The 16725-nt window shown below is 45.7% G+C and overlaps 2 protein-coding genes across 5 annotated transcripts in view; one reads left to right on the plus strand and one right to left on the minus strand.

Moving 5' to 3' along the window:
- Nucleotides 1–6418: 6418 nt before the first annotated feature.
- Nucleotides 6419–11435, minus strand: Dbi (diazepam binding inhibitor, acyl-CoA binding protein). The gene is made up of 4 exons (XM_047545548.1): nucleotides 11279–11435; nucleotides 10071–10188; nucleotides 8065–8127; nucleotides 6419–6713 (listed from the first exon to the last, which is right to left on the minus strand). The coding sequence occupies exons 1-4, from the start codon at nucleotides 11285–11287 to the stop codon at nucleotides 6640–6642; spliced, it is 264 nt and encodes an 87-aa protein (XP_047401504.1). The 5' UTR covers nucleotides 11288–11435; the 3' UTR covers nucleotides 6419–6639.
- Nucleotides 11436–11481: 46 nt separating this feature from the next.
- Nucleotides 11482–16725, plus strand: part of C3H2orf76 (chromosome 3 C2orf76 homolog) — a 63444-nt gene continuing 58200 nt past the window's right edge. Inside the window, exon 1 of one of the 4 annotated variants that reach the window (XM_047545546.1) lies at nucleotides 11482–11543. The gene's annotated coding sequence lies outside the window, so the exon portion shown is untranslated. Of the gene's footprint in view, nucleotides 11544–14277; nucleotides 14366–16725 lie in introns of those variants that run through there. The other 3 variants (XM_047545547.1, XM_047545543.1, XM_047545545.1) reach the window with 3 other exon arrangements.

The following is a 16725-nucleotide window of genomic DNA, read 5'->3' on the forward strand; positions in this document are numbered from 1 at the left end:
GATTACTAATCACTATCATGTATTGATGCTCCTGTTGTATATTAGGCACTTTAATATCCTCCTTCAATCCTTCAACTTAGGAATTATCCCTGTTTTATAGACAGAGAAAATAAAGACTTGTTCTAGACACACAAAGAGCAGAAGAGGTTCTGCTGCAGTTTAAACTCAAGTCTGCCTGCAATGCCCACCCCAAATACTGCCTGATAAACTGTTATGGCCACATCCTTTAGGGGTACCTTGGGCAAAACCATGCTAAATGCCGGCATAATCAGCCCCTGCAATCCCCTCCCACTTTGCATTCCCATTTTCTTATGGCAAATCTCCTACTGAATGCTGATGGTTGTGCTGGTGAGTGACTTCCGAGTGTGGCCACACTGGTGGGCAATCTTAGCTCTAGCTCCTTCATTCTTTTTTTTTTTTTTTTTAAACTGGGGACTAAACCCAGGGGCATTTTACCACTGAACTACATCTCCAGCCCTTTTTTATTTTTTATTTTGAGACATATCTCACTAAGTTGCTGAGGCGGGGGTCTTGCTAAATTGAGGCTGGCCTTGAACTTGAGATCTTCCTGCCTTAGCCTTCTAAGTTGCTGGGAATAGAGGCATGCACTACCATGCCCAACTTCTTTCAGAAAAGCTGTAAACTGGGCTTGATAGTGCATGCCTGTAATCTTAGCTACTTGGGAGGTTGAGGCAGATTGATTGCAAGTTTGAAATTATCCTGGGCAACTTAGTGAGGCCCTGTCTCAAAATAAAACTTAGAAAGGGCCGGGGATAGAGTTTAGTGGTAGAACATTTGCCTAACATGTGCAAAACCCTGGGTTCAATTCCCAGTACTACTCCCTACAAAAAACAAAAAACAAAAATACAACAAACAAACAAAAAACAAACAAACAAACGAATGAACAAAAAAAAAAAAAAAAACAAAAAACAATGAAAACAAAGAGAAGCTACAAAGTGCTTCCTTCAAAAGTGCTTTGAGACTTGGGTACAATCGCCAGTTCCAACGGTGGTGGGGGGATGTGCTGTGCGAGATGGAGGAAGAGAGGGAAATGAACGTACTGGGGAAAGAGATTGATCAAATTATGCTACATGCAATATGAATATGGCAAAACGAATAATGAATCTCACTATTATGTAAAATTATAATGCACCATTAAAAAGTGCTTTGAGAAATCGGTTACATTCATGTAACTTTTACTATAATAAACTGTTACAATTGTTCTATTTTATTGTTACTCTCTTCTGTGCCTAATTTATCTATTAGTGTATCACAGGTATGCGTGCATAGGAAAAGCACAGTATCTGTAGGGTTTGGCACTATCCCTGGTTTCGGACATGGGGGTCCTAGAACATATCCACCATGGTTTGGGGGGGCCACTATAAGTAATTCATATTTATAAGCAGAGGGGTTAGGACTTGAATGTGTATTTGTGGGGTGGGGAACACAACTAAACCCACCACAGCAGGGTATCTGGGGGACCTCATGATGACCCCATTAGGCTACTCCACATCTCCACACCCCCCTCTTTAGTACAGAGTCCTGTGCTATCTTTGATACTCAGTGATTTCCCTGGAAAGACTATGGTGCTATCTTTATTAGCTACAGAAAAAGGAAAGTATTTTCAGTTTAGACTTGTGCTCATCTCTTACTTAGCAAGGCTACTTTTGAAAATCACAGGCTGGAGTTGTGGCTTAGTGGTAGAGCGCTTGCCTGGCATGTGTGAGGCACTGGGTTCAAACCTTAGCACCATATAATAAAGGTATTGTGTCCATCTACAACTAAATATTTTAAAAAATTCACAAAACATAAGAAAAAGCTGTAGACTGATTCCTGGTCTTCCAAGCTGTACCAAGGAAAGGGATGTTGCCCAGCAGAGGAGTCTCTGCTTGGAGCCATCACTCCCAGGGCAGTGATGTCACACTGTGGTTTGTGGTTGACAGCTCTTTCAGGGAAGGGGTGCATCACACCCTGGGGTCCAGCAGCACTTCCCTTATCTTTCAGTTTCTTTTTAGCTACCCCACATCCTCTCTAAGGAGAAGTAGAGAGGGATCGAAGAAATAGGTAAGGGAAGAAACACTGAGGCCTTCTCTTCCATGGTGCTGCCAAGGGGGCAGGAGGATCTTGTCCCAACCTAGACCCTAAAGGTACGACTCTGAAAGCCTGCCCCCGCTGGTGGCCTCTCTTGGTTCATCCTCTACCCCAAGTACCTATAATTTAATTTTAAGCACCTTTAATCATATGGCTGTTTATACCACCCCCTCACAACTTCCCAGCCTTTCTATGGTCAAGCCAGTTACCCCAGGGGCCTTCTCTTTTGCTCTCTGGCTTTCCTGGGACACATAACCTTCTGCTCAGTCCCATTTTATTGATGAAGAAACTGAGACTTACAGAGCAGACATAGCTTGCCCTGTGTCTATTTAACTTGGGCAGTGGCTGAGCCAAAGTTCTCTAACTTATAATCCAGTGACTCTTCCATGTTCCTTTGAGATAACTGGTTCTGGATCTTGGAACTACTTTGGTGTGGGGAGGACATCCTTGGATGGCTGAGTCACCAATTCTGGGAGCACTGTCAAGGCAAGGCCCAGCACTGTGAGGCACTAGGCCAGGACTCCTCCAGATGGTGGGGAGGGAAGTATGGAGGTGAGTATGTGGGCTAGGACGACCTCCAGTTCCTGCCCAGTAGGCATTGTGCTAAGTACTTTTCCTGCTTTGCCAGCCCTGTGAGGTACAGATTGCACCCATTTTCCAGATGAGGGAAATGAGATCCAAGAAAATGAGAGATCCAGTACTTGAGAATGAAGTAGAATTCATAAGTAAGTCTGTCAAAAAAGTCATAATTGAGGTAAGACATGCTATGGAGGTGCTGTGGGCTCCTCTCAGTGAAGATGAAAATGGCTGACCCCCCAACTGCAATCTCATTAACTCCCCCATGGCACTCTGGGGATCACCCCTGTGGTCGCCACAGAAGCAGAACAGCCCCTGAGGCTGGAGCTGACGCGCTCCCAGAACACCATGCCAACTTTACTTTCTGAGAAACCAGTACAACCTGAGGTTCTTCAAAAGTACAGCGCACCTGGGCCTCACTCCAGCTCGGAGACATGACCTGCTTTTGTGAGTCGCTCCTCAGGAATGGGTCCCATAGCTGAGGGCAGGATTTCACAAGAACATCTTACGCTACTCTTGTAATCAGACAGACGTGAAGCTGCAGAGCTGAGTGGGAGAGGGAACGTGAAGGGGACTTGCAAGGCATTCCCATCCAGAGTCCTGGGTGTGGACCTCAGACTTAGTCTTCTCATTTGAATAATGGGCATGGCAATCCTCAAGTACACTAGTCTCCCTTATCTGTGGTTTTGTTTTCTGTGGCTTCGATTGTCACAGGGCTACAACCAAGGGCCAGAAATATTGAACAGAAAATTCAGAAATAAACAAGTCATAAGTTTTAAATAACTTACAACTTAGAGTATATTATCATAATTATTCTATTTTTATCAGTTAATATCTTACTGTGCCTAATTTATAAGTTCAACTTTATCATAGATATATATGTTATAGTTTGGATATGAGCTGTTCTCCCCAAAGCTCCTGTGTTAATGTAGGAATGTTCAAAGGTGAAATAATTGGATTATGAGAACAATTAACCTCATCAGTGGATTAATCCACTTGATGGATGAATAATTTGAATGAACGGCTGGATGGTAACTGTAGGTAAGTAGGACCTAGCAGGAGGAAGTAGGTCAGTGGGGTGTGGCCTGAACTATGTCTATGACCCCTTCCTCTCTCTCTCTGCTTCCTGGCTGCCATGAGCTGAGCAGTTTTCCTCCGCCATGCTCTTCCATGATGATATTCTGCCTCATCTTGGGCCCAGAACAATATGGAGTCAGTCAACCATGGACTAAGACCTCTGAAACCATGAACCCAAATGCTTTTCCTCCTCTAAGTTGTTCTTGTCAGGCATTTTGGTCACAGTGACACAAAGCTGACTACACAGTATATCAAAGATAAAACAATTTATATAGAGTTTGGTACTATGTGGTTTCAGGCATCCATGCAACATCTTGGAATATATTACCAAAAATAATGAATGATTACTATATGAGGTATAATTCCCATTATCAGAAGACTGAGTGCTTAAATGCAAGAACTGAAGTGAAGAACTGGAGTCAGAGCCTGGTCCTAGCAGGTCCTCAGTATATCATGGCCACTACCAGACTCCACAGTGGCTGTGGCCCTGACAGGTTTCAGATCCAAGGCTTTTCATTTTTTCATCCCAAAAAAGAGGAGCAACAAATAGTCAAAATAAGGTCTCAGCACAGTGTACCTGGACAGCCAGACTGAGGATTTCCTTAGACCCTTCTTTGATTCTGGCCAGTGGTGAGGTCGAGATTTTGTGCCTGGGATTCAGTCTGCCAGTTCAGCTGCCTTGCACAAGCCATAAAGAGATCAGAAACCTAGGCAGGCGTTTCTGAATCCCAACAATTGTTACCAGTGGAGAGATGCCTGCTCATGGACTAAGTCCTCAATGCATGTAGATATTGCAAAGGTTTCCAGGGACCAGAAATGGTTTGAAATCTGGTGGGGACAAGATTCCTGATCAAGTGCCAACTTGGGTACATACTCCATGCCAGGAGCTTCTCATACTACCTCACTGAACCCTCACCACCCTCTGGACAGGTGTGCTTGGACTGAGCCTGGAGCCAGATCTGGCTAGACAGGAACAACAGCTTGACTCCATTTAAGGCTATTTCTCTTTTAACTTGTTGATTTTTTTGGCCTGGGGAGAGGACCTGGAGCCTTGTGCATGCTGAGCACATTTCCCTCTGGTGAGATATCCCCTCAGTTTACTTTACTTATTTATTTTTTGAGATGAGGTTTTATTATCTTCTGTTGCCTGGTCTGGTCTTGAACTTGGTCTCAAGTGATCCTCCCTCCTTAGCCCACCAAGCAGTTGGAACAGAAGATGTGCACCACTGCACTGGGCTCTTTTGATTTTACTCTTGAAACAAAAACTGAGCAAAGGAAATGATCCAACATGGCCACATACTTGGTAGCTGTGGCTCCCCATTGCTGCCCTTGGAGTTCATGGACGTGCCTGAGCTTGGTGGTGTTGGCAGTCTCACTGGAGTGTGGAGGCAGGTGCGGGAAGAGCAGGGCAGTGGGCTACCTGTCAAACACTCACTCAGCCACATCCATACCCAGGAAGACTAACTTCCTCGCAAATGACACTGCCATTCTGGAAGTTTACTCCCTTGGATGCATGGGTGGGTTTTGGACCTTGGCCCATTTGCTTTCTTGGAGCAACTTCCCATCTACACCTGAGTGGCCGGGCCGGACCTGGGGGCATCACTATTCTCCACAGCTATTGATTTACTCGGATTACCTTTTATCATAACTGCTCCCGGGCACTCCTCATTGCCTAGGATCTAAGTCCATCCTTGCAAGCCCCTCCACTTTTGAGTGCTATTTTACAGAGGGTGTGCCATACCCAGCCACACTAAGCAGTTGTTCCCTGTGTTCCTGCCTCTCTGGAGGTTCAGGCTGGGAACCAGAGTGATCTGCATTTGAAAGCTGGTTCTCAGTTCTTTTGTCACTAGTGGGACCATGGGCAAGTGATTCTCAGGCCCACGGTTCTTCTGGGGATGAGGCTGAACTACTGTCTAAGACCAGGGCATGGGCTATGGAGGGAAGAAGTCTGAGGACCATCCAGCCTCAGACAGCATCTCCTGAATTCCTTTCAACCTCAGCATCCTCACCTGCAAAATGAGAAAACCATGACTCATGTGAGACTGCAGAAGTGGCAGAAGGGAAGCATCTGGCAACTTTGATCTTGTCCACTTTTTCTTCCTCCTTCCTTCCCAACAACCAAAGTCCTCCAAACCCCAGTCTTTCTTCTCCGTAGCCTCCTGGAGTCCTGCTCCTGCTTCTCCCTACTAAGGAATTCCTTGGCTCACTGACCAATCTCACTCCCACTCTTGCTGGTGGCCAAGCTTCTGTAGGAACTAAACCTGGGGAAACCTTATGCCAGATGTGTACTCTCTTCCTGATGGGGGCTCCAACTCTTGCTCATTTGTTTGGATCCGTGGACTGGTTGGACCTTGGACCAAACTCCAAAACTTGTCAACACCACTTCCTTCCAAACCTGAGGCCAGTCATGTCCCTGACAGATGGCTGGAAGTATCTGTACACTGAAGTCTCAGCTAGCCTGCCCGATCTTCCTCAGTGTAGAAGAAGCCACTTCTCAGCCAAGGCTGAGTCCACGAGGGACCCAGGAACAAGTGAGATCACCTGACTCACATTCCAGCAGGATACAGAGGAAGGCAAGGTCAAAGAGCTTCCAGAGAACATCTTTAGAAAAAGGAGGTGAGGATGAGAGATGGGAACACAGTGAATCAGCTCAAGAATCCAGATAACTAAAGACTTCAAGTAACAAACATACTTTTAATAATCTCAGATAAAAACTATTCAGGGAGGGTCAGTCATCAATTCTGCCCCTAATCTGTTAAGAGTCACATTCTGGAAAGCCTTGATAAACTGGGTTAACTGATTATTTTCACTCTTTGCATCATCCAAGGTATTAGAAAAAACAAGGCATTACATCATTTTAGGTTCAGTGTGTGGCTGGCAACTGAATCCAGTCTTTTACATCCCATATTTTTTCTTTAGCTCTTCTACTTTGTCCACGTAAGCTTTCATGGCACTTTCCTTGGAAGTCCCTGGAAGGAATCAACAGGATTATTTGTCAGGGAGGTAGCGTGGTAGAAAAGCAGCAGGCTTTAAGGCCCTTGTCAGCTCTGATTGAATTTTCCAGGGCCGAGTTTCTCTCCTGTATGGTGGGGGTTTACCTACACCTCAGAGACCTGCTGAGAATTAGATTTAACAGCACCTGAGAATTGTGACCCTGAGTTATGCTCTATAAAACACTGAACTCATGGTGCATGGAGAGGCTGATCCAATGCCTGTCCCCCATGTGTCTCCCACGACAGGGTGGCCTTGGCCTTCCAAGTCAGGCAGGCAACTGTTACCACGGCGACTTTACTTGTCCAGTTGATTTCATGCTTGGCTTTATTCAATGAAGTATTTCTGTGTTGGGCTCTTATCTCCCAGAGCTGCTAAGCTGGCAGTGAAAAAGCAAAGCCAGCCACACTCTTCTCACCAGAAAGAAGCTATAAGAGGTTCGAGACTCTGAGCAAAAGCAGCTGATTCTTGAAGGGGAATGAGGCAAATCTTTTTTTCTCCCTGCTGTTGCATAAAGACACTGAATATATCTTCTGAGACAGTCACACCCAGTTCCCTGGATTCTCTGGTAAAAAGAGAAGCCCTCTAGGACTTGGGACTTATTCTGAAGTGCTTGATGAAAATGAATGGTTTCAGGCATTCCCCCTGCTTATAAATCCTAGGAGTATATTTATTGCATTGTGGCCTTTTCTGAATTCATGGACTTCTCATTTGCAGGAAGACAGAAGGCTTATTCAGCAACTAGCTAGTGTGGACACAAAAGCTGCTAGGAGCTTTGATGCCAATTCTGGGTCTTGCTGCCATGGAGGCACGTGATTCAATAGGAACTTGGATACTTGTCGGCTGTTGGGGCTCAGCAAATAATAGCTCCATTCACTGAGCCTACCAGTGGCTGGCCAGGCATTACCTCATCCCCTTTTTTCATGTGCCCTCCTGGCTGGAAGGGAACTGGGGAGGGCCATTCCAGCTAAGGGGTCACTGCCCGGCCTTACTGGAGAGAAGGAGGTGTGGACAGGAATCCACCCTTATTTTGAACACATCCAAAGCCCATGCCAAGGACTTTACCTCCCAGCCTGCTTCTTAGTGGCCTAGACCCCTAGCCCTTCCTCTCCAGATGATACCCTTGTGCAGAGATGGCTCTTTTAGAAAAGACATGGAGAGTATTAGGAGAGAAAGTAGGTGGCCTACTTTTCCCACTCTGGCACGGGTCAGGCTGATTTCCAGTGTGTGCCTTCTGTACTTTGTTTCCTTCTTGACCCCGTGTACTCCATAATGAAGAGTCTTTCATTACCGGGCTTTACAAGGAGGGAAACTGATTTGAATAGTTACCTTTCAGCTGATTCCAGGCATCCCACTTGGCCTTGCCTTTGAAGTCCAACATCCCAGGCCGTTCTTAAACATGCGAAGGAAACACATTATTAGAGTTCTCAAGTTCTAACACAGAATTTATCAGCTTTCTTTCTGTGAAAGTCATCTTTTATTACACGGATTCCTTCTAGGCTCTCCCATGGAGTTTAATGGGTCTTGCACAGTGGGTTCTTCCATAAGAGGCCCAGGTGTATAGAAACCCAAACTTAAAAATCTAAAGAAAATAGGAGGAAAACTGTTCTCATTACAGGACAGTTTCTGAATTGCAAGTTACCTTCAAAATTTATCCTTAAAAAAAAACACTTAAAAAAAATTAAAGATCCATTCACATGGCTCAGAATTAAAAAGCTACAAAGGTTAACACTATCAAAGTTCCTCCTACCTCTGCTCTCAGTCACCCAATTTCTCTCCCTATGCATCGTTGTTATCAGTCTCCTGGGTGTTCTTGTATGTGAACTGTCTGTTCATTTCCTGGTCCCATTGTTCTAACAAGTTGTTAGACTATTTCCAGATGGGTAATCATCTGTAGTTGAGAAACACTCCCTGCTGCCCTGCTGACCTATTTCACTGCCAAGGGGAATAACTGCAGTATCCATAACCTGGAGAACTGTATTGAAGAAAATATCAGGTGCTCCTGAGTGCTTTCAAGGAAGCATTCCGCAGGGGTCCTGAGAAAGTCTCTACCCACAAAGTAGTAATCACCAGAACCCCAGAGCTGCACTCTTTGCCAGTCCTTTATACCTCTGTGGAAATGTACATTAGCAACACCCAACTCAGGAGTCATTTGCCACTTATGGCAACTAAGTTTCCCTGAAACATACCTCATGTGGCTAGCAACTGAACTTTAGACATTATTTAACAATTTTCAGTTCTAATGTAAATAGTTATGTGGCTAGCGGCTACTGTATGAAAAGTACAGCTCTAGAGAAAGCTAATATCTTCAATCAGGCAGTGATAGATGTCAACATACCCACCTTTATATGAGAGCAGGTCCCTTTAGCTCTAACAGAGGCCATGCTCTGTGAAAACACTGTGTGGCAGAAAAGTATCTCAGTTCTCTGGCCACACCCACTTCATCTCTCCTTTCCCTCTCTGGGAGGATACAGTTGATACACCCACTGTAAAACTCAAGTTTGCCACAAGACCTTCCTTAACGAAGCCCTTGATGTGAACCACAGCTTTTGATTTGGCATTGCCCAAGATTCTTCATTCTGGGCATTGCAGCAGCTGGCCAGCTGCCAGCACACCTGCTCCACGCTGCACCCTAGTTCCAATGGAACTGGGGCCATGGTAGCCCTCCTCCTGAACAGTCTGAAGGTCACTTCCTTTGATGCTGACAGGACCACTGACTTTTGAGTCCCTGCATGAAATGCATTTGTGCTGTTGCCTCAGTATCCAACTGTATTTCAGGAACTTGGGGACTGATTAAAAACTGCCCAAGGCAGGAAAGATAATATTGTAGATGAGAGTAGTTACAAAACATAGCTTCAAAATCTGTGCCAAGATTTTTGGATAGGGAACAAAGTCATCAGGAAGGTACAGACTGGTTAGCAGAAACACTTCTGACTATCCCAAGACACCAGGTGCTTCTTGGTTCCTCCATCAGGCTTGGTGGAAGGACTGTCTACCCGGGGTGGAAGCAACATGCTCAACAAAGCTACTTCTCAGATGAGAGCCTGGGCAGATCTCTTCTCCTGGTTTTTTGCTTCCTCCCCAGTAGATGGAAACTGCAGGTGATAATCAGAAAAGTTCTTCTAAAACCAGGATTGGAATTCTGCTACCTGAGACACTGAGGATCCAGGAAGATGGTCTTTGGGGAAATGGCCTAGCTTAAACCTCAAGAATTGTGACCATCTGCACCTGAAGAGTAGGGCCTCTGGCAGTTTGAAAGTGAAGTTCCCACAGACTTCCAATTAAGGACGCCCAGTCACTGGCAAGCCCCTGCTATGATGAGCAGTTCAGCATACCTGTATTTATGTCGCCCACAGTTGCTTGTTTGTAGTGGCTATAGATGAACAGCATCTCATCATCTGCTGGCTGGGTCTTGAGATGCTTAACCTCCTCAGCAGCTTTGTCAAACTCGGCCTAAGTGGGAGGGAGGGGAGAGGAATGAGGGTGGCTTCCAAGTGGGAGAGAGCAGAAGTCCTGCGTGATGCGTGATGGAGCCCAGGGACCAGATGAGAGGATGGAAAGGTGGCACTTCTGGTGCCATGCAGGTCAGGAAAAGCAGCCCCCCTCAAGAGTGTCTTCCATCCCCAAAACAGGTTCAGTAAAATAAAAAGGGGAAGTATATCAGTTTGCTCATTCAATCTACAACTACTATCTGGTGCTCCCACTACAGAAACATCAGGCTTTGAAAATACAGTGGTCAGGGAAGCAAGCCAAGACTTGGCCTGCAGTGGATGGACACTCTGCGGAACAGTAGCACCGCCACAACTGGGTCACACACCAGGGAATGGCTGGAGTCCCCCTGAAGCCCTAACCTAAGGACAGGGGTGGCACACCATGCTAGAAACATTTGATAAAGGGACAGGACACAAATACAGTATTCACGCAGGAGTCTGCTGGCCCCCTTCCCATGGGGCCTGGGAGTTCGGCGCTGACCTCTGTCCCAGTGCCCCGAGTGGGGAGAGGCAGGTGGGAGGAGCCAGAGGTCGCCCCACATAGCTCGGCGCCAGGCAAGGGTCTACACTGAAGGGCAGGGAAAGGCCTCTAGGTCACTTCCACCCGAGCAGCGACTCTCCTCTCCCCATACGCCAGTCACCTGGCTCCTACTTCTCTTTGCATTCCCACTTGGCCGTGACGTCGCTCCCCCACCGCCACGTCCCACCGGGTCCTTCCAGGTGTGGGGCTCAGTCTCCGCGCTCCTTCAGTCCACCCACCCCTCAATCGCCCCATCTTTCTTCAGAGGACCCTAGCCTCCCACCTCTATGCCTGCTGAACCACGAAGTCCACCCCATGGACAACTTTCCAGCAGCTGCGGCGTCGGTAGCAATTTTAGAAATCCCCCAAAGGAAAGTTCCGCTCACAAGGCTCTGTGCAAAGAATTAGGGCTGGGCATGGGTCCAGGAGCAAGAGCAGGGCATCCGTGGGAAGGACTCCGCGAGCCGGACGATCCCAACACTGGCCTCCCGCCCCGCTCCACCTTCGCAGTTTGGCAGGGCTCGCGCTGTACCTGAGACATGCTGGCGGGATCACCAGGATTCCTTGGAATGGAGAAGGCGCGAGCAGGAAACCACAGCTAAGAGCTGACTGGCCGCGCCTTTAAATGCACAGCCTCGGGAGTCCCAGTCCCGCTCGGGCGAGCATCAACAGCCAATCAGAAATCGGTTCTATTTCGGGGGCGTGTCTAGGTCCGTCCCCGGCTCCAGCCCCGCCCAAGCCCACGAAAAGCAGAGAGCGCACGCGCAGGGCGGAGCCGCAGGGGACGTCGGGAGCAGGTGGGGAACGCCTAAGCGTGGGGTGCTTGTGAGGGTTGTAGGTCCGGAGCTGGTTGGGGGCTGCACACGGGTCGAACGGGAGGAGGCTGAGGCCAGCGGGCAGAGGCTTTAACGTTTTTTAAATCTCGTGCCCGGCGCGAGGAGGCCGGAAGTTGCATCTCCCAACAAGTAACTTCTCAGGCCTGGGAATTGCAAGTGGAACCCGCTGCTCCCAGGCTGACCCTCCGGAAAGGGTCCCTGGTGAACTGCGTGGTGGTGGCAAGCTGGACTTGTCCCCAGAAAGGCCAAACTCAGGACTCTTCCTCTGAACTTTGGCACGTTCTTTGACCTCGTAGTTTGCAGTCCTTATTTTAAACGCATGTTTGTGGTGCCATGCTCTATCTGGTACTTTAAAGGCAGGTACAGTGGCTTGTCTTAATGCACTTGGACAGGAACAGGTGCTTAGCAAACCTTTGTGAAGTGAATGACACTTCATTCCCAAATGTTTATCGAATTTTTGTCAGCTAAGTTGCACCGTTCTAGACCTGGTGGATACATCACTGGACAAAACTGATGTATCCCTTTAATCATGAAACCTATAGTGGGATAATAATGCAATAAGTTGTGAGTTTTAAGCGACATAGAGTTGGAAGTTTTAAATTGGGAGGTGTAGAGAAATTGACATTTGAGCAAGTCCTACAAGGAGGGGAGGGAACGTTCTGGCAGAGAACAAGTGCAAAACAAGAAGTGGGCAGGATATAAGGGGGGGAGTAGAAAGGCATGAGGCTGGGGAGGTGGCAGACTAGCTAGATGATGCAGAGGTTGGCCATTCTAGATTGGACCTTCATCCTGATGGAGATGAGAAGTAATCAGAGGGTTTTGAGCAGAGATGATGAGAAAGGGGGACATGTCTTTGCAAGGTGGGTGCAGAGAGGAGAGGCACAGGTGAATAGAAGAGTTTGAGGGTTGGTGCTTTGGAGGCCAAAGGAAGAATTTTCGGACAGTGGTTACAAGAGAGTTGATGAAGGCAGGGAAATGATGGAAAGTGCTTTGGAGATCATTGACAAAGAGAGATCATTCCGAGAATAGGATTAGGATTCTCTGCCAAAGGCAGGACAGAGCCACCAGAGGCATCACCTGGGTGGTGGTTCAGTCTGAGGAACCTGATCAGATACCAGGGGTGAAGGTGGTGTCTCCCCACTCCTTCTAGTATTGCATGTAAGAAAAAAATGACTTGGCATGGTGGCCCATGCCTATCATCCCAGTAATTTGGAAGGCTGAGGCAGGATAGGAGGATTGCCAGTTTGAGGCCATCCTCAGCAACTTAGTTGGTGAGACCCCATACAACTTAGTGAGACCCTGTCTCAAAATAAAAAGGGCTGGGATGTGGGCTGGTGATTAAGTGCCCCTGGGTTCAATTCCCAGTACAAAAAAAAAGATCATTTCTCAGCAATTTCTGATTTGTGTCAAGAGGGCAGGATATAGATCTCACAGATCTCCACTTTTTCTAATCCCCTCTCCCACCATTTATAGGTCTAGGTGTTCAGAAAGGAAGGCCAGATATAAACTTTTAGATGTCGCTTCATAACTTAATGGGAAGAAGTGGAACTTTAATTGTAGGGAATAATTCTAGAATTGTTAGTCTATGAATAATTTTGTTTGAGAAAACATATCTAAATTAACATGAATCTTGGGGTTGAATTTGGGAAATTTACATTCCAGGTGTAAGAAATGCAGGCTTCCACAGTGATTCTTCACCTCAAAACTGTTTTTCTTTTTTGAGGCCCAGATGAATACCTGTGGCATATTGAAAATATTAGATAATCTTGGATGATATTATTTTTCTTATCATTTCTCAAAGATCAGTGGTGTGATTGATTTTTGACTGGAGTCAAATGTAGAAAACAGGCTAGTGGGATTATTGACATAAACTTTGCCATCTCTAGTTCAAGTAGGGTCGATTTATTAGTTGCTTGTTTGGAATCTGCTTCACCCTTCTACAAGGATTTTGTCTACATGATGGTTTTGTGCCCCCTGATGAGTCTACAAAAGTTATTTAAAGTAAATGAAGTATGAAATGAGTGAGGTTTATGGATACCAGGAAGGAGGATACTAAGTGGCCTTGACTAGGAAAAGGAAGAGTGCTTTTGCTTGTTGGAGCATACACCCTAGGCCAAACTTCAAAGTAGCTGGAGGTGTTCTTTTTAGCATACTGTCTGCTTCCTTTCCTTACTTCTCAGTGACTGTTTTTCTTACCTCTGTCTAGGGAAATTCCGATGTAAGCCCTTTACTGGATCCTTATACTCTAGGAAATAGGAATGCATTCAAACTGCCACCTGGGATTTCATCTTTTTTGGGGGGGGTGGTAAACAAGGTGTTTATCACACTTTTAGCAACAGAAGCAACAAGAGCAACAATTGAACTGTGCTGTTTACAAAATTCATTCTTGCATTTTATTCCACTTATGAGGCACAAGAAGTCTGATGGCTTCTGTGTTCAATTCATAAATGGTAAAAAAAACAAGCTAGATGGATCAACTAAGTTACCTAAAATAAGACATGCATCCTGTGTCCTAGGGGTTCAGATACTTTTTTTGGATATCTAACAGTCCTGGCAGTAGGTGTAGGGCTGAGCCCTGTTTCTTCCTCCCTTATGTACACATGGGATTTCATTTTTAAATATAAATTTTAGGGTATATTTGGGGTCAATAGATGGTGTGAGTTTTTTATTCTGTATTTCTTTAGGATTGGAAAGGATCACTACTCTTCATATTCCTGAGAAGGTGCAAGATCTGTCAGGCACAGTGGCACACGCCTATAATCCCAGCTACCCAGGAGGCTGAGGTGGGAGGATTGCAAGTGTGAGGCCAGTCTCAGCAACTTAACGAGAGCCTGTCTCAAAAATTATAAAGGACTGAGAATGTAACTCATTGGTACTGATTCAGTCTCTAGTATGGGATGGGTAGGGAGGAGTACAAGATCCTCAGTTCTGTTTATGTCTCTACGAGCAACTATCACATCTTGTAATTATTTTATTTACAGTTACTTTAATTTTCTACTTTTAAGTTTTCTCCCCTACATAAACTAAGGGAGGATGGGATCACTGTGTATTGGCCATTGCCTTATCTTCAAGTGCCTGGCACTTAGGTACTCAACAAACGATTGTTGGATGAATGAAGTACTTTTCTCTCTCTGATGATTTGTCCCTTCTGATTAGCTGTGAACTTGGAAATCAACTACATTTGTTAGAAATGAACGTGAAACTCTGGGCTTGAGTAAAGCAGATGAACTCTGGTGCAAGATCCACATAATCTCTTTGTAGCACTCCCAGTTTTGGAAGCAAGTGCCTTGAGGTTAAAGGAAGTTAGGAAACCTGCCCAGCCAACTTGTCAGCCAAATGGACCTAGCCAGTTATCAGGGAGTCCATTGTCATTATTGTACCTTGCTGTTACATCCATGGGATACCATTTTGATCACCCACAGGCTTCACTTGCTGACTTTCAGCTTGATAGGTAAGATATGTTAACAGGTATAAGTGGTTCTTGCCCCATGGTGAACAGTAGTTTAATATTAGTTTTCTTGGTATAAACTAAACCTTTAATTTCTAAAAGTATTCTGATTATTAAGAAGCGAACTACAGTTACAAGAGAGCTTTACTGGAAGGAAATGCATTCACAAATGATGAATTATGTTCATTCTGTATTTGTTTTCCTTTTCTTGGAAGTGACTCCTGTGGCAGGGCTTCAGCAAAACTGGGAGGAGGCTTTGGGAAATGCTTCTGGGACCACAGAGGGGAGAGATAGGTGGGGCAGAGGGTTGTGTGAAGGCTGAGGGGAGTCAGGGCTGAGAGTGGTGGGGCAAGAAGGCTGCTTGGCTTTCCTCATATCTAGTGGGAGGAGGCTGGGCAGGGCCCTCTGTCGTTCATATTCTCGTCTTTAGAGGAATTGCAGCAAGGGGCCTGGGATGAGGGTGAATGTGGGTGTGTGGGTGTGGCATGACCTTGTGTATTATTTTTCCCTTTCCCTCCTAACCAGGCAACATGGGCGGAGTGGTAGGATTGAGGAGAGAAGAAGAGATGGCTTGAGGGTGGGAGATTCTGGTAGGGAAGTATCCTAGGCTGACTGGGGGTCAGAAAGGACAGAAGGCTTCCTTTAGAATTGCTTATCCATAGATTGGTCATCCCCTGGTCAGGTCCTGCCTGTATGCTGTAGAAATAGTTATGATTATAGGGCAAAAATAATGTAGTATGATGTAAAGTATTTTGAGTTTAATATATAGTTCTTGTTCAACCTCACTAGTAGCACATATTCTACAATATTTTCTGCATCTTTGCCTGTTTCCTAGTTGCACATGACAAGCACTTGGTAAATGCTTCCAAGCTAAGCTATTAGGGATGAATTTCTCTATCTCTCTCTCTCTGCCTCACACATGTTAAGGCAAGTGCTCTACCCCTAAGTTAACATATCCCTTTTAAATTTTATTTTGAGACAGGATCTCTCCGAGTTGCCCCCAGGCTGGCCTTGAACTTGGAATCCTCCTGCTTCAGCCTCCCAAGTAGCTGGGATTGCAGGGGTCCACCACTACACTCAGCGAGATGAATTTTCTTAGCTCTTTTATTGCTTGCCAACAAGGGAATTAGAAATATTAAATTTGGTGGCAAATGCTTTGCAATACCATTATAAGGAAACTATTTTGAAATGCCATTTTAATTAAACCTAGTTTTTGAGATAACTAGATTCAAATGTAGTTATAAGAAATAATACTGAGAGATCCCTTGTACCCATCACCCTAGTTCCTCCCAATGGTAATTGCTATGGTTTGAATATGATAATGTCCCCCAAAGGTCCATATGTAAGAACTTGGTCCCCAGGGTGGCATATTGGGAATTTGGTCCTAATTGCAGGTCCTTAGGTCATTGGGGGTGTGTCCCTGAAGAGGATTGTGAGATCCCACATGCTTTTCCTTTTCCTGTCTCATGATGTGACCACTAGCTCCAGCATGTCCTTCTGTCATGATGTATTGCACTTGACAGAGCACCAAACCAATGGGGCTGCCCTATTTTGTACTTGTATATCCAGATCCATGAGCCAAAATAAATCTCTTTACTTCATGAGTATGCTGTGTAAGGTATTTGTTATAATGATATGAATCTAATCCAGTAACATCTTGCAAAACCATATATAATGTCTAACAGACTGCACTGA

The sequence above is a fragment of the Sciurus carolinensis genome, chromosome 3 (genome assembly GCF_902686445.1).
Source record: "Sciurus carolinensis chromosome 3, mSciCar1.2, whole genome shotgun sequence".
NCBI lineage: Eukaryota > Metazoa > Chordata > Mammalia > Rodentia > Sciuridae > Sciurus > Sciurus carolinensis.

Bases quoted from the DNA above. Each gene is read 5' to 3' on its own strand.
- Dbi (XM_047545548.1), bottom strand. The intron at 8,128-10,070 runs GTATGCTGAACT...CGCATGTTTAAG, and splicing joins TGTGGGCGACATAAATACAG to AACGGCCTGGGATGTTGGAC. The intron at 6,714-8,064 runs GTAACTATTCAA...GATTCCTTCCAG, and splicing joins TGCCTGGAATCAGCTGAAAG to GGACTTCCAAGGAAAGTGCC.